The sequence below is a fragment of the Ornithodoros turicata genome, unplaced genomic scaffold (genome assembly GCF_037126465.1).
Source record: "Ornithodoros turicata isolate Travis unplaced genomic scaffold, ASM3712646v1 Chromosome15, whole genome shotgun sequence".
Classification (NCBI taxonomy): domain Eukaryota; kingdom Metazoa; phylum Arthropoda; class Arachnida; order Ixodida; family Argasidae; genus Ornithodoros; species Ornithodoros turicata.
The window spans coordinates 2,968,352-2,993,121 of record NW_026999318.1 but is presented as its reverse complement, the minus strand read 5'-3'; the positions used below and the strand labels follow the sequence as shown (position 1 = coordinate 2,993,121).

At 46.1% G+C, this 24,770-nt stretch overlaps 2 protein-coding genes across 2 annotated transcripts; both read right to left on the bottom strand.

Annotated features, from left to right (window-relative positions):
- Nucleotides 1–514: 514 nt before the first annotated feature.
- On the bottom strand, nt 515–3,286 carry LOC135372478 (uncharacterized). The gene has a single exon (XM_064606086.1). The coding sequence runs from the start codon at nt 3,284–3,286 to the stop codon at nt 515–517; it is 2,772 nt and encodes a 923-aa protein (XP_064462156.1).
- A 9,781-nt stretch (nt 3,287–13,067) lies between these two features.
- On the bottom strand, nt 13,068–15,661 carry LOC135372477 (uncharacterized). Its single transcript, XM_064606085.1, has 6 exons — nt 15,530–15,661; nt 15,279–15,442; nt 15,070–15,199; nt 14,537–14,680; nt 13,593–13,849; nt 13,068–13,458 (listed from the first exon to the last, which is right to left on the bottom strand). The coding sequence occupies exons 1-6, from the start codon at nt 15,659–15,661 to the stop codon at nt 13,068–13,070; spliced, it is 1,218 nt and encodes a 405-aa protein (XP_064462155.1).
- Between the last annotated feature and the right edge of the window lie 9,109 nt (nt 15,662–24,770).

The following is a 24,770-nucleotide window of genomic DNA, read 5'->3' as shown; positions in this document are numbered from 1 at the left end:
ACGCCGTGAATTTCCTAGACTCTTCATCAACTGCTACCTGCCAGTAACCTCTGGTCATGTCTAGGACACTGATGTACTGTGCCCGTGATACATCCCACAGCAGTTCCGTGGCGTTCCTCATCGGAAATCCGTCTGCTACAGTCACCGCGTTTAACCGCCTATAATCTATACAAAGACGTACGCCACCGTCCTTTTTCGCGACGCATACGGTGGGGTGTGCGAAACTTGATTCCACGGGGTAAGTCATATCCCATTCCAGCAGCTCGCTGATTTGGCGATCAACTTCCTTTCGAAGTGCAATGGGGACTTTATACGGATACGATTTCTTGAGTTCTGCCCCTTCGATTAGTTCAATCTTGTGTGAGCCTACCCTGCATTTTCCAGGTCTCTCTGAAAATACTTCTGAGAACTCGTTTATGAGAGTTTCGACCGTTCGAATCTGATCTGCTTGTAAATCTGACATTTCCAACCTCAACGGATCTACTTCGGTGCTATGTGTAATACACTTCTGATTTCAGGGAGCCTCAACTATGTCTCCAAATTCGTCATCGTTATCAAATATGACACCTACAGCGTTCACACGAGCTATATACGGCCTTAGCTTATTCGCGTGAATCCACCTCTTCGAACCGTCCGGCATTTTGACCATGTAGCTATCCTTCCGCTGACCTTTTAAAATCGTTGCGGGCCCTACCCATCGTGCTTCCATCTTTCCCGTACGGTTAGGATCCAAAACCAGTACTTGGTCCGCTTCTGAGAAAGTCTTACTCTTCGCCCTGAGGTTATAGCCTACCGCGTAACGACCCTGTCGTTCCTGTGATTGTTTTCCCGCAACTTCCGCCATTTCTGCCATTTTTCTACGCAAATTCATTAAGTATTCTTCCACTGAAGAATTCAAGCTAGTTGGAGGTGTCCATTCTCCAATCCATGTCTTCCGTAAGATAGACAGCGGTCCATTCGGCGTCCGACCATAGAGCACTTCAAAGGGGGATACTCCTGTCGTTTCATTTGGGATTTCGCGGTACGCCCATAGTAGACAGGGTACCATGCGGTCCCAGTCTCTCCCATGCTTTTGAATCACATGACGTAGCATTCCCTTGAATGTACCATTCCAACGCTCTACCGCTCCTGAACTCTCCGGGTGATCCGGTGTTGCAAACCGGGGCACAATGCCCAGACATTTCTCTAGCTCCTGCGTCAGCCTAGCCTTAAAGTTGGTACCTTGGTCAGAGTATATCATCTCCGGTGTCCCCATTCGCGAAAATATCTCAACAAGTGCATCGCATGTGGCTTTCGCGGTTAGTGAACGCAGACAGACCACTTCTGGCCATCGTGTGCAGAGATCTACCACGCAGAGTGCGTAACGGTGCCCACGTGATGAGGGTGGGTCGAGGGGCCCGATACAGTCCATCATAACCGTTTTAAATGGCGCGCTTGGTCTAGTTAGTGGCGTGATTGGGACCTTATCGCTTGCCCGTTGCCCAGAGTTAATCTGACAGCTATGACAACTTTGGCAGTACTGTTTTATGTCCCTATCCATTCCCGGCCAATAGAAGGAATTCTTTATGCGTTGTATTGTTTTCCTTTGCGCAAAGTGTCCTCCCACTGGTGCGTCGTGCGCAATTTCCAAAACAGTTTTTCGGCGAGCTTTTGGCAAGACTAGCTGCGTGCACATACGTTGACTGACGTGATCCTTATGGAACAACATTCCATCCGTAGTGATCATACCATGCGTACCCTGCTTCGCCTGCTCCCACGCTTCTTTCAAAGACTCGTCAGCCAATTGCTCCCTACGAAATGACCTGTAGGTATCCATACCTTCTGCGTGGTCCTCATTATCAGCGTCACGACTCTCAGTTATCCCTACGCTAGCGACAAGCGCGTCTATGTTCTCTTCCTCGAACTCTAGCGCAGTTTCTACTCTACATTCATTGTCATCGAACTGAGCCTCTAGCTGCTCCGCGTTCGTTCGTACAAGCTTTAGCTGTTCATAGTCCTCAGGTGTGAGGAGGGCATCTAGGTTTGGTGCAAGCTCGTCAGTTACAGCGCAAACTAGAATCAATTCAGGAATCCCACTACCTTCAAACGATTCCACCAGGTGCAGCGGTACTTCCCTCAATTCTGCGTGCACTACATGCCCAAACGCATCCCGCAGTTTCGTCAACGTACCGGCATTCCCTCCTAGATGAGGCACTACTGACCTCCGAATCACGGTAATATCAGCCCCCGAATCCACGAGCGCAACAAATTCTGAGCTTCCCGATCCTATGTTTACATGTCGGTTCTGATTTTCGCTCTCAGTGATCACCCGCTTGTCGGTGTCGTCGACGCGCTCAGCTTCCACCCTGGGTGGCGGCATTTGCTCAACTCTAGCTACTGTTTTGGGCTTAGTCTCCGCCTGCGCGGCAAGCCTTTTCGGGCATTCGTTTCTGTAGTGGCCTACTTGTTTACAAAAGTGGCATCTGCGACTCTCGTGCTTGGGTCCTCTATCAATATCTTTCCGTTGCGGTCTATCATTCATTTCCGCACGTCTAGTACGTGGTGCCTCTTCGAAACTACGTGGATGTGGTCCACCCTTTCTTGACCTGCTTTCCTCGTGGCATTCGGCCAATTTTGCAAGTTCTTCAGGCTTTAACCATTTCTCTGACTCATTAAGGGCCACATAGGATTGCATACCCTCACTCATGGTCATTTTCATCTGGTCCGCTACAACTAACTCCATGAGTTTATCGAAGTCTGATACTTCTCTACTTTTCACATAAAACTCCCAGTAACTAGTTAGCCTAGTAGCGAGTTGGACCCATGTTTCATCCTCCTGCTTGACTGCCGAACGAAACATTCTGTAGTATTCTGCAGGGGAAAGTCGCATTTCGGATAGTACCCTCTCCTTCAGTTCGTCATAGCTGATCAATTTTCCCGTCACACCACGTGACACCGCTCCGCGAACCTTTTCGGTTAAAAACGGCATGATAATCGCGCCTTTGATTTCGTCCGGAACCGCAAATGACAGAAACATAGTTTCCACGCCATCAAACCACGACGGCACCCTTGACTCTGCGTCAGGTATCATTGTCAGCACCCCTCGCATAAGCTGCGAATACTTCAGGATTTGGTCACCATTATCCTTAAACTCCCCTAGAGTATAACTCGCCTCACTAGTTCTCGCTGCTTTTGCTTTACACAACTCTAGTTCTAGGCGCAAACGCTCCAGTCGAAGCTTCTCAAGTTCTATTTCCTTGGACACCGATCGTTCCGCTCCCGGCACATTTGTCGTACCCTCTGCCATCTCGATATGAGATATTCGACTCTGACAGTTACCCGCACCGTTTTCCTGACTGTTAACTCTATGACTATACGACCTAGTCACTACTGGCATTACCAAGGGCAACCCATGAAAACAATCGAGGTGTCTCACCTGTCACGCTTGATTTGTCTCCCACGAAGCTTGCTCTTCACCGTGTTGCAAATAACCGCACCACTGGGCCAGTCCACAGTCAACGTTGCACTCGTCACCTCCTGAACACTCCGTTCCGTGATGACGTCCTTCAGTTACCCGGCTTTCTTGTGGAAGCTGAAGCTTGCAGCCGGTGTGTCCTCTCCAACGTAGAATCTGCAGTATACTGTCGATGACCCTCCAGGTACCTCAGCTGCTCTCTCCGCAAGCGTGACGGTCTCTTGTCTCGACGTTCCCACTGCTTCCTATCTACCAGGCAGCCTTTCGCTCAGTCAGCGATTTTCCCAGGCTCCTCCGGAGAGTCCACTGTCCGTTTCCACTGTAGATCAGCTGATGTTGCATCGACTTCTCATCTCGTGATCTTCGCTGCTGTACCAACGTCGCACCATCCTGTCGACTGCGCCAGTGAAAGATGTGGATCGGTGGTGGTGATCCGATGATGATTCGGTGGTGGACGCGGTCAACGAAGAGTCAGCCGACGATCGATGAAGACAGCAGTCTATCTACAGTATCTACATGGCGTCTCGTAGAGACCAGACTTCAGATTGAAATCCAGAATAAATTACACAAAGAAAACTTCAGCTTTTAAAGGTTTCTCGCCGGACTGGCGTCACGTGCTGCCCACGATGTGACATCATATTTTCTGACCAATCAATACATAATTAATCAGGACAAACTCCCTTTCTCAAGTTTTCGTTCAATTACAGCGTCAGGAACTGACGTGTAATGAGCCATCCAATCAGGAGTTACGGAGCTTCCGCAAATCAAATGGAAACACAGAATTCTACGTACTGAGAGCGAAAGTGTTATAGTTCTCAGGAAAAGTGAGCAGGATTAACAAATACAAAGGCGGCCGTGCAGCGGCTGCGCCTTTCTTTCGTTGGGAAGCGGGTCGCTCGTTTCCTGTTTTGGGAGACCTGTCCCTAATCTGCCTCCTCCGTAGGCATTCAGTAAAAGTGACTTGCCCTATTGAAGCTCATGCATCAATGGCCTTGCGGTTGTTTTTATTGTCACAGCTCTTCGGGGAATTCGGCCTCGCATTGAGTCGAGTGGCTTATTACTGTAACAGGTGCTGGGCATTTCGTGGGAACGTCAATTACGCAACACGTTCAAGGTGACTTATGAAAACCACGCAATTAAATGCATAACATGACGTATGGATGTTTCGAATATCACATAAAATAAAATACAATACATCACAACATGACATTCGGGTTTCATTTATTCAGTTGCAATGCATACCGTATATCTGTCAGTGCTGAATTTAGTTCTTTATATTGTTATTATTTTTATTATTTTTCATTAAGGATCTCTTAAACAGAATTGTCAAAAAAGTGGTGGCAAAAAAAAAACAAAAAAAAAAACAGAGAGTGCTGAAAGGAGGCAGTGCTTACGACACTACCACTGTTGTGATGACAGTACTACCAGCACTGTGGGCCAGCGCGTGGACCATATGTGAACATCGCACATGTGGTTTTTTACTTCCTGCTTTTTTTATTATTGAAGGGCAAAGCTCCTTTACTTACCTTTACTGGATGGCGAATCAATTGACTCGATTCGTGTGCATTTCGCGCAGGATCTCCCATGCTTCCTGTGCAAGGACACAGTGTCATCTAGGTAGCTGTCCTCTGCCACCAAAAATAGGAATGTAAGTGCCTTATTATTGACTCCCCTGGCCGGTTTCACGTCAGTTCAGGCAGGGAGGTCCCATTGACCTCCTGGATTTTCATTATTTATTTTTTTATTTAGAAGCTCATCGTACATGATGATCAACAGCGGTAACGTGAATAATTTCTACGGAATAGTTTTCGTGAAAAAAAAATCTAGAAAATCCGGCCCTGAATTCGAGTGTTTCAGTTTTGTCGTGTTTGCACGCGTATATCTCCTGAGTCTTACAATATATTGTAGTTAAATTTTTTAATGCTTTAGTATGCCTACAGACGGGCAGTCCGAGCGCAAATTTTGGCGGTCAAGTGCGACGCTCTGTGCTATAAAAAATACCGAACATGCTCTCTCGCGCAGTTTTGTTCCAACTTCGACGCGTGATTTCTCTGGTTGTAGATGTCGCTCATTACCATACTTGGTATCAGTTCACTAAGCTTTTAATGCTCTTACATTTAATGTATCTATCGTGCGTATACCTCCTACAGGTATCTTCTGAAAGACACAAATGTTTAAGCACATTTCGAAAAAAACAAGGATTTTGCGCGTCCGTTTCTCGAAAAGGACCTTTTTGATTTCATTTATATTTTGCCGGGACATGGCCCGGTGTTAGACTTTTCATGTGACGTAAAAAAAAAATCTGCTTCAAAAGGCGTACACTGGCGATTAACGTGTCAAAACACGGGCCTCCTCCACGTTCGTACGTGTCGGAGACCGGCTGCCGGTATCGCGGGACGGCGGGCCTCCTGTCGATGTTTGTTTTGGCAAGGCTTTCTGGCATTAGGCTTACCTGAGCTATTTGTCGGCAAACTTTTGGCGTCTTGCTGAAGAAAGAATTCACGCCTCGAAGTTCGTTATTTCCCAGAAAGCATCTGAATGAAGCAGAGAGTCGAACAGAACCCGAACCCGAACCGAAAACCGTTATTAACCGTTATTTTTTGCCGAACCGGAACTGTACCTGTCGTGTTATGGCTCATCATGCGTTTAATCACTATCAACGTGTGCTATCTGTTGCCGTCGCACGCGGTTAGCATTGAACTTGTTTGCTTGGGCATGCCATACTTAAGCGGCGTATCACGGAAATAAAGGATTCCTTCCCCTGCTCAAAGCTGGCAGTTACTCAGCCAGACACTTGGGAGACACGACATGGTGTTAGGAGCGGTGTAGCCCGCCGCCTACGTTATGTTCCTTCGGTTCCCAAATGAATACCAACGCCGAAGCCAGCAAGCCAGTCGTCTTCTCGACGCCCTTCACAGGACGGCAGCCAGAACCCTTCAACTTCGAGTCCGCGACCGAGTGGGAAGCCTGGATACAGGAGTTTGATGATTACAGGTTTGCATCAGGCCTCTCCGACCGCAACAGTGAAGCCCAAGTCAGGACGCTCTTGTATACGATGGGGAGGCAAGCAAGAAAGGTCTTCAGCACCTTCGACCTTTCCGCAGAAGAAGCGAAAACGTACGATACAGTAAAAAACAATGTTTGACGAGCATTTTTCACAAATAGACAACATTGTCTACGAAACTGCCCGCTTCCACCGTCGCTGCCAAGAGCCCGGAGAAACCGTCGACGAATTCATGACTGCGCTGCATACGCTGTAGGAAAGATGCAAGTTTGGCGAAATGAAAACCCGAATGATTCGCGACAGGTTTGTTTTGGGACTCAAGGACTGCACCCTATCTGAAAGCCTACAAATGGATCCTGCGCTAACAGCATCGTCCGCATTCGCCAAGGCTCGCCTCAGGGAAGGCATACAGAGTCAACAGAAGGAACTCGAAGGTGGATACGGAAGTTTGCAGCAAGGCGACCCTAATATCGACAGTGTGGGGCGTGGAAAGAAGATCCCGTCTAGATCCCGTCTAGACCAGTCTAGGACGCCGAATCAGAAAAGTGGCCAGCGAAGCCAAAGTGATTCCGAGCACGATGGAACTCCGTGTGCTTGGTGCGGAAGACGGCAACACCCTCGTACTACCTGCCCAGCAAGGACGGTAAAGTGCCATTTTTGAGAGAAAGTTGGACATTTTGCCATAGTCTGTAGGAATAAATCTCAGAGTGCCCGTAAGTTTCGTCTTTCTACTGTACGCCACGACGGCGAAACGTACTTTTTTGGGAAAATTGACCAATAGAATGTCAGCAAAGTATACCAGTGTCGTTATTAATGGAGTGGCAGTGAGCAAGAAAGTTGATTCGGGGGCAGAAGTAACTGCTGTTCCCGCGCCGTTTTCGGGTAACCCCAGTGTGCTAGAACCTACCAAAGAGATATTGAAAGGACCGTCGGGACAAACTCTACAAGTACTAGGCAAATTCACTGCGGACATAATATGGAAGGGCAAAGTGTCCCGCGAAGTCATATATGTTGTAGAATCGCTCCAGACAGCACTGCTAGGAGTGCCCGCTCTGGAATCGCTAGGCATCGTAAAATTCGTGGAGCCGATGACCCCTTCCTCAAAGAAGGTGGAAAACCAATTCCCACACCTCTTTCACGGATTAGGTACGCTGGAAGGCGAATACCACATCAGACTTCAAGAAGGCTCAACGCCGTTCGCAATTTATACTGCGAGAAGAATTCCAATTTCCTCTTCGGAAAAAAGTGAAGAAAGAGCTCCAAAATATGGAAAAGAACGTGGTTATCAGAGCGGTAGAAGGCCCAACCTCTTGGTGTGCAGGCATCGTACCGGTTGTTAAACCTTCGGGAGACGTGAGGATATGCGTGGACCTTACGAGGTTGAACCAAGCAGTCCTGCGAGAACGTTATGTATTACCCAAGGTAGAAGAAACGCTGGGGCAGCTTCAAAACGCTCGTGTATGTTCTAAACTTGACGCAAATTCTGGCTTTTACCAGATCAAGTTGTCGCCAGCAAGCCAGGAATTAACGACCTTCATCACCTCTTTTGGCAGATATTGCTTTACGAGAATGCCTTTTGGTATAACCTCAGCGCCCGAGTACTTTCAGAAGAAGATATCCGAGATACTCAACGGCGTTCCAGGGGTAGCGAACATGATGGATCACATTCTTGTTTATGGGGAGACCGAAGCGGAACATGATTCTAACCTCCAGAAAGTTCTGAGGAGACTGCAAGCGTCGGGCGTGACGCTAAATGTCGCAAAGTGCGTGTTCAAAACAAAAGAAGTAAAGTTCCTGGGCTATCTCCTCAATGAAAGTCCAGACCCGGACAAAGTCTTTGCAATCAAAAACCTTCCGCCACCAACGGATGGTTCGGGCGTCAGACGGTTTTTAGGGATGGCAACTTGCATGGCAAGGTTTCTACTAGCCGACAAAACTGCACCGCTGCGAGAGTTGCTGCGAAAGAACACAGAATGGACCTGGGGTCCATCACAACAAGCTGCCTTTAAGGACATTAAAGACGCCATCGCATCGGCAGAGTGCACCGCTAGGTATAATCCCGCCTACCCAACGATATTGTCAGCGGACTGCTCTTCATACGGAATTGGCGCTGTTCTCATGCAAATTCAACCCGATGGCGAAACACGGCCCGTAGCGTTTGCCTCAAGGTCACTAACCCCGACAGAGCAACGTTATGCACAGGTAGAAAAAGAGGCGCTCGCCCTTACATGGGCCGCAGAAAGATTTCAGGAGTACCTGTGTGGACTTAAAGTGACATTTGAGACAGATCACCAACCCCTGGTAACGCTTTTGGGGAAGTCTGCTCTGGACATTCTACCGCCTCGTATTCAGCGCTTTAGGATGAGACTCATGCGCTTCACCTACGACGTAGTGTACGTGCCCGGCAAAAAGATGGTTACCCCAGACACATTATCTAGAGCGCCAGCCAGTAATCCCAAGGACGAAAAATATGGCATCGGTACAACAGAAGTAGAAGCCTTCGCTCACGCTGCACTGGGTAGCATCTCGTCTAGCGTCCAGCTAGAAATGGTCAAGAGAGCACAAGAGTCAGACGGCACATGTCGGCTTTTGAAGCAATGTTGTGAAACCGGTTGGCCACAGAACCATTCTCTTCCGTTCGAATTAATGCCGTATTTGCAAGATCGCGCCTTGATTACGTGCTGCAAGGGTGTGCTCCTTAGAGGAACTCGTCTCGTGATACCAAAAGAACTTCAGCTCCAGACTTTACGCTTTCTTCACGACGGTTACCTTGGAATCGTCCGCTCAAGAGCCAAAGCGAGAGAGAGCGTGTGGTGGCCGGGGCTCAGTAGCCAGATTGCGGTAATGATAAGGAAGTGCGCGAAATGTGCTCAGCTGCGTCACCAAAATAGCGAACCACTTATCGTCTCTCCAACCCCTGAGCTTCCATGGCAGAAGTTGGGCGCCGATTTGTTTGATTTGGACGGACGGACTTACCTACTGATTGTGGACTATCTATCTCGCTTTCCAGAGATAGCTCTTCTGGAGAGGGTGACCGCTAAGTGCGTCGTGGAACATATGAAAAGCATATTCGCAAGGCATGGGATACCGGACACCTTAATCAGCGATAACGGACCTCAATTCGCAAGCCAAGAATTTGCAAACTTTTCCCGTCTTTACGGCTTCACGCACCGAACTTCTAGTCCTCGCTACCCGCAAGCTAACGGAGAAGTAGAAAGAATGGTCCAAACCATTAAAAGGGTGCTGCAGAAGGCGGATGACCCCTACTTTTCACTGCTTGCATACCGAGACACGCCGGGGCCCATTGGGAAAAGTCCTGCCAAGATACTGATGGGACGAAGGCTACGATCAAGACTGCCAATACATCCGCGACTGCTTCGACCTCAGAAAGTTAACTTCAAGATGCTTCGCTACAAAGATAAAAGTTACCGTCGGAAACAAGCGGCGGATTTCGACACGCGGCACGCAGTAAGAGACCTGCGTTCTCTAAAACCCGGCGAACGTGTTTGGGTTAAGGACTCCCAGAAACAGGGAACCGTCCTCAGAAAGGACGACGCACACAGGTCGTACATCGTTCGTACCTCCTGGGGAGACATCAGGAGGAACAGAAGAAGCCTGGTTGACATCTACTGTCCTGATCTGGAACCGCCTCGACATCAACCTCCTCCTAACCAACAAGAAGGGAACGACATACGAAGCCCTATGCGAGGAACGTGCGAGCCACCCTACGAAGTGCATGAGGACATTAGTAGTGACAGTGATCATCAACTCCAGGAACGGAGAAGTCCAATCGCCGTGACACGGTACGTCAGACACGTATACCGACCATCACGGTACGGGGTTGAGTAATAAGTGAGCGTGGAGCGTGAGCACCGAGACATGCTTGACTTTTTCATGCTTGACTTTTTTTAGTTTGCACAAAGAACTCTTAGTGCTTTTGAAATAATGAAATTGAGTTAATATTGTGAAATGCAAGGAGCGTTTGCAATGCTTTGAAAGTGCAGGTTTGAGTGTGCAAATTTATTTTGTTCTCGCAAACCGTCTGGGAAGTATAAGAATTTGATGAAACATTGTAGATGATGTAGTTTAATGGAGTGTTTGATGAAGCATTTGTATGAAGTTTATTTCCTGCGTTCTTTAACTCTGGCTTCCTTAATTCTATTTGAAGGGGGATGTCGTGTTATGGCTTATCATGTGTTTAATCACTATCAACGTGTGCTATCTGTTGCCGTCGCACGCGGTTAGCCTTGAACTTGTTTACTTGGGCATGCCATACTTAAGCGGCGTATCACGGAAAGAAAGGATTCCTTCCCCTGCTCAAAGCTGGCAGTTACTCAGCCAGACACTTGGGAGCATAGGCGGGGAGTAACGCGTTAAGCGTGAATCGCATGGACCGAAAACCGTCCGGATTCTTCCCGAACCGAATTCGGGGCCGAACTTTTTTCGGCGACCGAAGTTCGTCCCGAATTCGGGCCGGATTTGGGACATCTGGCGAGGCCAGATTTTCCTTCCGAAATGGGAAGTGTCGTAAGCCGAAAAATTGGCAGGCAGCCAATCACTGACAGACCGGACGAAGAATCATAGCAACCGTGGCGTCGTAAATAGTGCCATGTGGTTATGATTCGCAGCAGTTCTTGTTTGCGGCCAATCAACCATGCCACCAGTTCGCGGCTCAGCAAAATTAGAATTCAATGAAAAGCTTATCCAGGAAGTGGAAAAACGGGTACCCTTGTGGGATGTATCTGCACCGCAATATAAGAATGCCGTGCTGAAAGCACATTTGTGGAACGAGGTAGCGGCGATCCTAGAAGCTTCCGGTAAGTGCATTATGCCTTGGCTTTGATAAACAATCCTATATCGGCGACGATGTCTGATGTTTTGCAGGGGATGACTGTCGGAAACGGTGGGATGGCCTGCGAGACACTTTCAAGCGCTACTTAAGGACCTTAAAAGCCTACGGCAGAAGCGGAGCCGCCGCTGACGGTGTTGTGGCCGTATCGTGGTCATTTTTTACAAGCATGCTTTTTTTGAAGGACACGGTGGAATTGAGAAGGTACAGTTGGAACCATCAACTACTATTAGGTTTTTCATATTCGCACGAGTCTCTCACTTTCGCAAATTAGAAAATTCATTCGTCCTAACCATCACAGGCAGAAATTTGAGTTGTCCATTGAAAAACAAAATGGCTTCAAACAACAGGGCAAAGAGGTGCTGGCACTTGGAATTGTCCCTAATTGTGGTCTGCCTCGGAAAATTATCGTTGTTTACAACAAGATGGTTCCATTTTATTGTTCAAGTGGATCCACATGACCGTTCAGAGTTCATAAAAGGAGATGGGTTCAGACAGGGGGATATGTAATTTTCCAGATACAGGATGCAGAAAGGGGAGATGCTTACATATATTGCTAGCTCATCATTTACACGTGAAGAAAATTGCTAATTACCAGAGTCTGTCCCTGTAATTGTAAGGAAATGCCCAAACTTACTGATTGCATTAATAAAGGTCGATATTTTAGGCTGGTTGTGACGTGAGCCAACCAAACCACACGTTTGATATGCAGGATTCTTAAGATACAGTATGGTCACTTTTTCATTCCAGAGGCACTGGAAATTGTCCAGCTGTAGTGCAGTCACCACAACTGGACATTGCGCCATCTCCTCCTCCAAGCTCTGCTGTGTCGCCAGCCGAAGCTATCTTCAGTCAAATGTGCACGACTAACGATACTGAAGATGACTATTTTGAGTGTGATTTGTTGCAAACACAGCCAACAAATGGCACCCTCAGCAACCGCAAACAGTCCCAGCAACTGCATTCCACCAGCAACACTCCATCAGCAAAGAGGAAGAAGCCATATGATCGAGAGATTGCAAGGCTGGATGCAGTTTTGGCTCACAAACCAGATCACGCTGAATATTTTGGCCACGTCATTGCAGGTCATATGCGAAAATGCCCCGAACGCCTCAAGGGGGAGATGGAGATTGAAATCTTAAAAGTTGCAGTCTCCTACTCTAGCCTGAATAATGCTGCAAATACAACCGAGTGAGGATTAAAATGAATGTTGTGCATAAGTTTACAGTGTGGTGTTGTTGGCTCCCTCGAGACACGGATATTCCCTGCACTGTTCAATACAGAGTGTCGAACCGAAAATTTTATCATTTTGGTTCAGATATAAAGCTTCGGTTCCAAGGTGACATCAGTTCAAACCGGCTCATGAAAAGGTAAACTGGTTTGCTGCATAAAATGTGTGTGAAGAAGAAGACATGAGACGCAGGATAAGCTGGTTATAATACATGATGGTAAAAAACCCCTATACTGAGGAACATGCAACACGAGACAAAAAGTTTGTGAACACAGCAAATGTTTACTCTGGTCCAAGAACTTTTACAGCAACGGGAGGGCTCCTCTCCCATTGTCGAGATTTTTGTTGTAAAGGGTCTTGGATCAGAGTAAACATTCGCTGTGCTCACAAACTTCTTGTCTTGTGTTGCATGTTCCTCTGTATCGGGGTTTTCTTCAATCATGTGCAATGAAACCATAGTTGCAATTTATAATACCTTCATCCGCAACAACTTACAGGAACACAACTCAACATTTCTTCACATTCTTTGTTAATGTTGTTGACCTCGTACACCTGGAATCCTCCACTGCCACGGGACAGCACCCTCCTCGGTCATGAAGTAGGCCGCCAATGTGTCCCTAAGTGCAACTGCAGCTCTGCTGCTGTTGCGGGCGGGCGAGTACTCTAGCTTGAACACACTACAGTTTTGGGCCATTATCTCCCGCCACCTTCCTTCACACAGGTTTCCTGTGTTATCTTCAGTGTCCACCAAACCGGGAGGGCAGTAGGTGGAATCCGTCCCAATATGTGAGCACAAGTAGTTGTGCAAGACACATGCAGCCTTGACAACGTAGTCAACGTCGTCAGGGTCCAGTTTTAAAGGCGTTCGGAATACCCTCCACCGTGCCACAAGAATACCAAACGCATTCTCCACACAGCGCCTGCAAGAAGTGCAATGGATATTAAAGAAACTACCTCAACAATACAGTCCTCAAATTTCTATGAAATCCCATTGTGCATGTATCTTGCCCGACTTAATCTATAGTTGAATACGGTGTTGACTTCACTGGTGGACCTCCCAGGAAAGGGCCGCATGAAGTCAGTCCTCAGCTGAAATGCTTCGTCTCCAACAAAGACATGCTGTGTGTACGTCGTCGTGCCAGGCAGGCAGGTCTGGCTAGGTAGTCCAAGGGTGTTCCTTTCCAGCCTTTTCCCAATAGCAGACTCCTTCAGTACACCGCCATCACTCGTACGTCCTGAGGCACCCACGTCTATCAATACAAATCTGTATTTGCTGTCGGCCACTGCCAGCAGAACAACAGAGAACGTTTTCTGAAAAAGATTGACATACACAATATAATGTCAGTTCACCGCAGTAACACTTCATGTAGATAAAAGCTGGTACCTCATCTCAGTTACGGTTAGTTCATTTTTAAGCAACTAACTACAATGAAACCTTAACCTTAACCTTAAACCTTTCTGTCTGAACAGACCTGGTGCAGTTGAAACATGACCTACTAAAGAAGTTAAGGCGGAGATTTGGGCATGTTGGTACATAACTACGTAGAAAACAGCACAGAGACGGGACACGAAGAAGAAACAAGTGCACACACAGAGCGCTTGTGTGTGCACTTGTTTCTTCTTCGTGTCCCCTCTCTGCACTGTTTTCTACGTAGCTACTAAAGGAGTAATTCAGGTTACAGAATCCAGAAAAATAAAATTAATAAGGTCCCAGATATTCTGTCAGAATATAGAATGTTGTTTCGCTTGCCGCTTATATTCAGTTGGACCTTGCCAGTGCAATGAGATTGTGTTTAACACCAGGAGTGCTTAACATTCCAAGTGTACTGGCGGCGTTTTCTCTACGGCTATATGGTTCAAAACAAAAACACGCTGTCCACCACTGTAGTGTATTGCGGACACACACATCGTGAAGTATACCATTCACGTATTGCGTAAACCTATGTCAGTACTGGCGAGGTAGTAGAAACTACAAAGGCTAAGGCCCTATGAAATCACCTTGTAGTTAAAAAATAGGCTCCCACTCTTCTTAGGGCACTCAATCTGAATGTGCTTTCCATCCACAGCACCTACACAGCCAGGAAACTGCCATTGCTCCCAAAAGCCATTTGCAATTTGTCGGCACTCTTCTTCAGTAGGGGGCTGAAAAAAAGAAAACCAGCACCACATTCAGAATTACACAATTATTGCATGACCTTTCATACAGGGTGTCCCAGAAAACGTGTCATTGAATTATAATAAAAAATGGACAGCAGAATGTCAAAAATCATTCATGAATTATAAAGCCTTGCTGTCAAGTAACCAATTGTTAGCATTGTTTGATGACAAGAAGGAAATTAGTATAGCATGGGATGCATCGGGCCACGGAACGGCTCTGTCACAAGTTGATAACTCAGAGGGACACGTCGAGTACACCTCACGGACATTGACAAAATGTGAACGGAATTATGTACGTTTAGAGACCCTTGTATGGACCCTTTCCTCCCTCCGGTCTGTTGACCCACAATTTGCATGAACCTTTAACACGTTACCTTCATGTACAATGGCGAAAGGGTGTCCCATATCACTCGGCAAGTGAGGTGGATTGCTTCACGGGCGGTTTCAATCCCAACCCTGTAGCTCAGGGCGATATCCTGGATGGGGTCTCCACAGGAAAGGTACCTGAAAGTTTCCGTGTGTGTCATAAATGGCCTGTAAAAGTTTTGTGTCACTAATGAAAGTTGCTTTAATGGCACATTACCGTAGAGTCATGGCGAGACGTTCACAAGAGGAAATAGGTTCCCTCACACATTGCTGCTTAGTGAGGTGGAGACGAACCATTTCGTGCAGCTGGTCGAACAACTCTGGGGTCATTCTATACAACTTGAAAAAGACCTCCGGGTCGCTCTTTCTCATAGTTTGCATCTTTAAGCAAAGAATTATATACTTAGTACATTGCAACCTTATCTATGGTGAGACAAATCCGACTGCGCAATAGATACGGCGACGTACCGCTGTGAAGTATTCGCTCTCTGTTCTCCTGTTCGCCCATACAGGACGCACCCATGTCGACCGATATGTGCACTGCCGCTGCTTCAGGAGCAATATTTCCCGCAGCAACATGAGGCTCCGGCGCCTTTCCATGGTCGTGATGCGACAATAAATTCACAAACACAAACTGGTGCAGGGAATTGTAGAAAACTGTAGGAAATATCAAAGGCGCAAGCACTGGATCGAAAAACACAGAAGAGAAAGAAGCCGGGAGTAGTTTCGTATCAACTCAAACTTGCGAAGTCAAAATAACGATGCGAGATTCTACTCACGGCGTGAAAAAAGCAACCCAACGAAAAGTACAGCACCAATCTTGCAAATGAAAGCACATCGACATTTTTTGCAATGAAACGGGTGCCACAACTGAAGCCGGCAACCATGATAGTTTTCGGACGAATTTCAGAGACCAAATTCGTGGCATGCATTAGAATCCCGAAAAAAGTTCGGCCCGAATTCGGTTCGTGCAAAATCCGGCTAATTTTTCGGTCCATGCGGTTCACGCTTTACAAAGTAGTGCGTTACCGGTAACGCGTTACATTCGAATAGTGAAATATGGTAACACATTACATTTGGAAGAAAAGTAATGAGTAACGTAACGTCATTACATTTTTGCTAACTAACGCGTAACGGCGTGATGCGTTACTGCGTGTTAGGGAACATTGCTTCATCGTCTAAACTTGAAAGCTTGAGCGAGGACCGTGTCTGCAGAATCCGGGAAAATCCCCGAGTTTTTCTATTCATCTTCAACAATGACAAGAAGGTCACATTTGCACCCACGAAGAACGCAAAAGAAGGATTATTGACCTACCCTGGTTGAGGTCTGTCACCTTTGTTTACCAGCTCTATTTTTCACTCCCTCTGGTATTTTTCGACGAATGGGGCGAAAGCGACAGAAAAATAGCCTCTACCGTCTGAACAAGTAACAAAGTACCAAGGAATTGGCTGTTTGGATTTCTACTAAAAGGTCACCGTCTTTATCAACCTTGACAAGGAGCACTCACTGGTCATTAGGCGTCCTCTCAGTCAAACGGGCGAAGCTCACAGATGAAAATTTTGAACATCAACTACTTCTGCGTTGTAATAAATCGTACATGTAAGTTGTGTCCATGCGTGACCCTTGTTTGTGCCCAACATTGCTTGTATTGATTTGCGGAATGCACTTATGTGACTCAACCAAAAATGGTACATATCATAAGGACAACTTGTGAAGTAATGCAAAAGTAACGGCATTACTTACCAGAAGTAACGGCGTTAGTAACGCGTTACCTACTACCGCAGCAGTAACGAATAACGAATAATTTTTGAAAGAAGTAGTGAGTAACGGTAGTGCACTACAAAATAAAAGTAACTTCCCCACCTATGCTTGGGAGACACGACAAGAACCGAAAGAGTCGACGCCATCTTGGAGCTGAACCGGAACTAAACCGGTAAAAAAATAACGGTTACCGGTTCAAATAACTGTTCACACGGAATTAAGTGCGAAACTTTGCATGTTGTGCATGAACACAAGAACTATTTTTCGTCTTTTTGCTTCATTTACTACCTTTGTAGACTTGCTCTTGCTTGCCGAAAAAGTCGTGCCCTGCAACAATGATCTGGATTTTCTCGAGTCACGAAATAGCAACAGATAGTACCTGAAAACTTTTAGGACTACTATACTGTCTAAGACATACACATGAATATATATAAGAGTTAGGGATCAAGGACAGTTTTGGGTATAGTAGGCAATAAGTGACATACATTATAATAATATACTAATCAGGCTCAGATATACAAAGGGTGTCCACCCTAGCACCAGAAATGATCGCTGGCACATAGCACCGTCAAAGGGAAACTGACACTCTCCTATGACGTTTGTGTCACAAACAAGCGGTGTATTGTAAGATCAGTCCGTCTGTAACACAAACCTGTCAGTTTTTCTTTGACAGCGCTATGTGTTCGAGATCATCTCTACCGTTATCGCAGGCATCCTGTATATAAATGCGAATAGCGGACCAAGCGACAGATATTTCGTCGGCTGTGCGACCTCCGGTCTTTCAAATTTTCTCTTCGTTTGCTTTTTCTTTTCGTTTTGTTTTCTTCTGCGTTTTCTTTTGTGCAGTGCTGTGCGAAAGCAGACTACCTGAATTCAGCTACAGTATGCGTCCGTGTGTACGACGCTGCAGGAATTCCGAACGTGCGTGTGTGAACTTACAGAAGCCCCTTACAAAGTAAAGGGCCAGGCATCCTCATGCGGGTCAAAATGAAAAGAACATACCAATATGGTTTTCTTTGTGCATTTGAAATAAAAGAGGTAAAAACAAGCATGCTGAAATCGCATTTAAGAAACGCCAAAGGATCGAAAATTGGTCGAACTCTGTGTTTGCACTTGCCCTTGCCCTGTCTGTGTTCCACAGACACTTCACTCTAACGGCGACGTGGAAGCACTGCGAGGTCAATGATGGTACGATAACGCGTATTTTACGTGAAGACCCCGGAGCTCACAATCGCAAATAACAACAAAGATGGTAACTGAAAACTGTTATGACTACTAATCACGGGCGTACCGAGGGGGAGGGGTGGGGGGCGTGGCCCCCCTGGAACTCCACGGTCGCTGTGAAAATAGTGTACTCTTTAGTCATAGGTCGCAATATTTATCCTCAGACGTCATAATAGGGACCTCTGAACACCCACACAGTGCACAGCGTCCGCTTCCAGAAAATGGTGTGGTAGGGGGTGGGGGTTTGCACGCTTTCCCCCTAGAACCGGTTCGCCCCCTTGGAAAAAATCCTGGGAACGGCCTTGCTACTAATGTATAAGACATCCACATGAATATATATATATATATATATATATAAAGAGGGGGTGAAAGCCATTAAAAAAATATAATAAGTAAATGATGCTAGACGTGTTTGAAATTCAAACTTACAGATTAAAATGGCTTCTATGGCTGCACGTAGAGAAACAGATACTCATTGAACGATGCGACAGCACCAGAGGACACGTGTTTCGCCGTGTTTGCGGCTCGTCGGCCCTGGGTAGCTGCGCATCGTTCGGGATTGGCAAACCAGGGGTCACTCAGCGAGCGATATACACCTGGGAGGGTGACTGAGCACTCCTCAATGCCACAGTGCAAGCCAGTGAATTATAAAGAGGGGGTGAAAGCCATTAAAAAAATATAATAAGTAAATGATGCTAGACGTGTTTGAAATTCAAACTTACAGATTAAAATGGCTTCTATGGCTGCACGTAGAGAAACAGATACTCATTGAACGATGCGACAGCACCAGAGGACACGTGTTTCGCCGTGTTTGCGGCTCGTCGGCCCTGGGTAGCTGCGCATCGTTCGGGATTGGCAAACCAGGGGTCACTCAGCGAGCGATATACACCTGGGAGGGTGACTGAGCACTCCTCAATGCCACAGTGCAAGCCAGTGAATTATAAAGAGGGGGTGAAAGCCATTAAAAAAATATAATAAGTAAATGATGCTAGACGTGTTTGAAATTCAAACTTACAGATTAAAATGGCTTCTATGGCTGCACGTAGAGAAACAGATACTCATTGAACGATGCGACAGCACCAGAGGACACGTGTTTCGCCGTGTTTGCGGCTCGTCGGCCCTGGGTAGCTGCGCATCGTTCGGGATTGGCAAACCAGGGGTCACTCAGCGAGCGATATACACCTGGGAGGGTGACTGAGCAGTCCTCAATGCCACAGTGCAAGCCAGTGAATTATAAAGAGGGGGTGAAAGCCATTAAAAAAATATAATAAGTAAATGATGCTAGACGTGTTTGAAATTCAAACTTACAGATTAAAATGGCTTCTATGGCTGCACGTAGAGAAACAGATACTCATTGAACGATGCGACAGCACCAGAGGACACGTGTTTCGCCGTGTTTGCGGCTCGTCGGCCCTGGGTAGCTGCGCATCGTTCGGGATTGGCAAACCAGGGGTCACTCAGCGAGCGATATACACCTGGGAGGGTGACTGAGCACTCCTCAATGCCACAGTGCAAGCCAGTGAATTATAAAGAGGGGGTGAAAGCCATTAAAAAAATATAATAAGTAAATGATGCTAGACGTGTTTGAAATTCAAACTTACAGATTAAAATGGCTTCTATGGCTGCACGTAGAGAAACAGATACTCATTGAACGATGCGACAGCACCAGAGGACACGTGTTTCGCCGTGTTTGCGGCTCGTCGGCCCTGGGTAGCTGCGCATCGTTCGGGATTGGCAAACCAGGGGTCACTCAGCGAGCGATATACACCTGGGAGGGTGACTGAGCACTCCTCAATGCCACAGTGCAAGCCAGTGAATTATAAAGAGGGGGTGAAAGCCATTAAAAAAATATAATAAGTAAATGATGCTAGACGTGTTTGAAATTCAAACTTACAGATTAAAATGGCTTCTATGGCTGCACGTAGAGAAACAGATACTCATTGAACGATCCGACAGCACCAGAGGACACGTGTTTCGCCGTGTTTGCGGCTCGTCGGCCCTGGGTAGCTGCGCATCGTTCGGGACCCCTGGTTTGCCAATCCCGAACGATGCGCAGCTACCCAGGGCCGACGAGCCGCAAACACGGCGAAACACGTGTCCTCTGGTGCTGTCGCATCGTTCAATGAGTATCTGTTTCTCTACGTGCAGCCATAGAAGCCATTTTAATCTGTAAGTTTGAATTTCAAACACGTCTAGCATCATTTACTTATTATATTTTTTTAATGGCTTTCACCCCCTCTTTATAATTCACTGGCTTGCACTGTGGCATTGAGGAGTGCTCAGTCACCCTCCCAGGTGTATATCGCTCGCTGAGTGACCCCTGGTTTGCCAATCCCGAACGATGCGCAGCTACCCAGGGCCGACGAGCCGCAAACACGGCGAAACACGTGTCCTCTGGTGCTGTCGCATCGTTCAATCAGTATATATATATATATATATATATATATATATATATATATATATATATATATATATATGAATTAGGCATCAACAACAGTTTTGGGTAGCATTCATGAAGTAAGATGTTTCGTAATAATATACTAATCAGCCACTCTGCTGCTGAAATGGCCCACGGTGGCCACCCTAGCTGCTGAAATGATCACTGAGATATTGCTGTGTAAAAGAGAAACGGACACTGTACTTCCTACGACGTTTGTGTTACAAACAGTGCTTCATTGTAAGCTGTAGCGTCATAGGGGAGCTGTCAGTTTTTCTTTGCAGCGCTATTTGTTTGTGTTAGATATCATTTCTGCAGTTACCGTAGGCATCATATACAGAGTGTCCCAGAAAACGTGTCATTGAATTATAATAAAAAAAAACTAGGCCACCTAGAATTATGCGGTTGACGGCATTTGTTCTTATTAGGATTTTGCCACCTGCTCATATGATTGTCATGTATTGTAAGTTTAATTATGTAAATATTTGCAAACTCAACTCGGAAATTTGCTAAGTGAAGACCACTTTTTTACCCCACCAATATGAAGAGCGAGCAGAATTCACTCAAATTCATGACAATTGACAGTGATATCCATGAGCTATCCCATCGAAAAAAATAGCCGAACATCATGCTTTTCCGAGCACCGGACCATAACGCGCGATGGCTTTTTGAGCGCAATCGCTCACAGTCCGACGAAAGGAGGTTCCAAAGCCAGCCCACAGAGTGATAGTAGAAAAAGTGACAGTTCCTAAAATTGGGAGAGGGCAAGCATTATCCTAACGAAAGCCGGACGTGATAAGTCATGATTGTGTTATTTCTTGCTGCGATGCCGCGGTGGGCTGGGTTTCCAACCTCCTTTCGTCGGACCGACAAAGATTGCGCTGAAACATTCACTTTGCGCTATCCTCTGGGAGCTGCGTAAAGCATGATGTTCGGCTATTTTTTTTTTTTTCGATGGGATAGCCCCTGAATATCCCAGTCAATTATCATTAATTTGAGTAAACGAGACACGCTCTTCACATTGGTGGGGTAAAAAAGTGACGTTTACTTGGCAAATTTCAGACTTAAGCTCGCAAAAATTTACATAATTAAACTTAGGTTATGTGACATGCACATCAGGAGGTGGCAAAAACCCAGTAAGAGCAAATGCCGTTGACCGCATGACTCTAGGTGGTGTAGTTTTTTTTATTATAATTCAACGACACGTTTTCTGGGACACCCCGTATATCAAGCGAATACGCGGACCAACCGACGTATATGTCGTCGGCTGTGCGACCATTCGGTCTTTAAAATTTTCTCTTCTTCCTTTTTCTTTTTCTTCTTCTGTTCTGCTATGTGTAATGCATTGCGAAAGCAAACGACCTGAGCTCAGCTCCAGCACGTATTCGTGTGTACAACTATGGCGGGCTAGAAGGACTGGTGAGCCGTTCGGCGGTTGTCATATGTACCCGCCGATGTTCCTGCCGAGAGATGGCGCCAAGCGTATCTCGGCGCTATGCGATCTAATCGCCTCTCGCGGCTCATTTCAGTGCTACTCGTCACGTGATTACACACCTGCCGTTAACCCATGAGCGTGCCTTTTCTTTGCTCTGCATGCAAAATGCCCCTTGAGTGTCACCTGCAGGAGCAAACGAATGGCACACCCAGATATCAGTGCTGACATTCGTCGGCGCGTCCCTATCAGCCCTCGGGTCTGGGACACGTGTACTTTGATAACGATAAAGACGTGTTCGAGCAGCCGGTTCTGCCTTTGGGTAGTGATATTCGTGATATGTGCTCATCGTTCCTTTCATCTGAGCGACCTTTACCTTCCACGTTGCGAGGTCCGGTGACGGGGGATTGTGATGGAAATGTTTATATATAAATGTGGTGGGCTATAAGCGTGAGATATACGTTAACTGCAGCTAACCAACGGAAGCGATAGAATTGCTGATTACAGTCTGCATATGAGCAGTCAGTAGAGGGAAGGAATCCGGAAGACAAAGGGAACGACACGAAAATATAACGATTTATACCTTTATTTCAGAATACTAGTCCCAGAAGGAACCTGGGAAGGAGTAGGGAACGTACATTAATTATATAATATATACACATAATACACTCGTATAGTGGCGACAATTCGAAAGAAACCCGCAAAAGAGACGCAACAAAGGGGTCCCAAGTTACCTTCGCGAACGTGACGATCGGTAACACGAGTATTCTATATACCGGTAGTCTGACCTAAGCAGTAGCATAATGAAGTGTTCTTCTGAGATAGAAGAGGCTTTCTCTTGACTGTGATGCCTATTAAGCGCACGTGAAAATTCCATCTAAATTCGGACGGGACGGCGACCTCAAGATATTTGTACTAAGCTCCCTTGCAAGTATACTATGATGTTGGCAAAGCTTTTGTTCTGCATATAACAGCATAGACACAGTTTTGTCGGTGTTCAAATTGATTTGCAATTTGTAACACCACTCGTTGATGTGTTCTAAACTGCTTTGCAAAGGCGCGTAATATAAGGCGAGCAAGGTGAGCCATAAGCAAAGCACACAGAAAAAAAAAGAAAGAAAAAGAGAGAGAGAACGATCGGCATATTGAGGACGCACGTTCAGACATCCCTGTGTTTTTCGGAATATATCGCGCGATATGTTACGCAGTCATCAGCGAATAAACATGCTTTACAATTAATGTTACTTAACATATCGTGCATATTGACAAGAAACAGCAAAAGTCTCAAGACTGACTCCTGTCGTATACCCCAGGTGTATGGGGTACGATCAGACAGGGAATCAGTCCCGAAGTCAATCCATGATCATGTGTCAGCTTTCTATAGGGTACGTACACGGTGAAATGCCATGGAGAGATGGTAAACCAATATTTCAATTTGTATTATTATATAAAGCAAATGCAAAGTCGTGGATGAAATCAAACAGGGCCATGACAGCGGAGTAGCCCCCACGAAAGATATGCTGCAAGGAATGCTGTTACTTGATCATGATGTTAATTGTTTGGAAAAGATGTGCTTTAGCAATTCACAAAAGCGGGAAAGAAGAGAAAATTCGAAACCAAAGTCGGGACTCCTGCCTTACGTATCGGTTTTATACGAGCGCATTTCCATTCGTTCGGGACAGTCCCTTCGTCCAGCGATATCTGGAAAATAATTTTGAGGAATTGCGCAGCTTACTCGGTGTGCCTTCTAAGAAAATCATTCGGAATATTGTCTTGCCCAGAAGACCACAATATCGCGTCCTGAAGTAATCAGTCCCGAGACTTTTTGGACTAGCATATCCACTTTTTTCCTTTGCCAATCTACCCGCAGAAGACTTCTTCATATCTACCTCCCACAGTGGCATAATAAGAAATAGAGGTACAAGTGCTGCTTTAAAGTAATGTCATACTAATAATAATTCGGGACTTTAAGTTGTGCGACAACGGTGATAGATCTGTTAGGAGTTTCCCACATCTTTTATATAATCTGTTCTTTGCTGCGCGTCATTTTGTTCCTCTTTTGCTCGATACTTTGAGAAGTCATATGCCAAATTTGCTGGGAGTACGCAACAAAGACGTAGCTATAATATTTCTTTTTAGTCTTGCTTAATTTCCTCATTTCCTCCTTCAGTGCCTTCGTCAAACCTGAAACCAGGGTTAGTTTCCATCGCCGTCTAATTTTGTTTATGCGACGTTTAAGATGCTAAGCTTCGCGTGTCAGCCATGGTCTTTGAGTGTAAACCTTGTCTTTTTCGTTTTCTCCGTTTTTTCCTTTATCTTTCCTTCCTTCTCTTTTTCGTTTTTCCCATTTTTTTGGAATAGCAAGCCGGCTCTTTGCCTGGCTAGCCTTTCCTTCTTTTTTTTTTCTTAATAAACATATTACCCCCTCCCCCTGTAAGGCTTCTTGGACACGAACTTTCTTGTGGACATGTGTACAGTGGCCTTGAAAAAATTTCAGGCCATATTAACATTTCTCGAGATGCTACAGATCCAGTTAAAATTTGTACAAGGATCTGCCCAAGGAATATCGTGGAATATCTGGATTTTAGGTCTGTCATGCTTAAATTTTATATGGTGCATCTCAAGAACCATCTTGTGATCTGAATGTCAACCAAGTACTTGGCAGTCCCATTTCCAGTGAAGGGTGTTAGGCACCACTGCCGCACCAGGAATAGATCACGTATTGAAGCAGAAGACTCTTGACTACTAGTGTACCTCATAGCAAAAGGCAATATCAAGTAGTGCATTTTCATTTATGAAGTCTCAAACTCCGTTTGGGGTTTCCTAATTTACACTTCAGCATGGGACCATATAC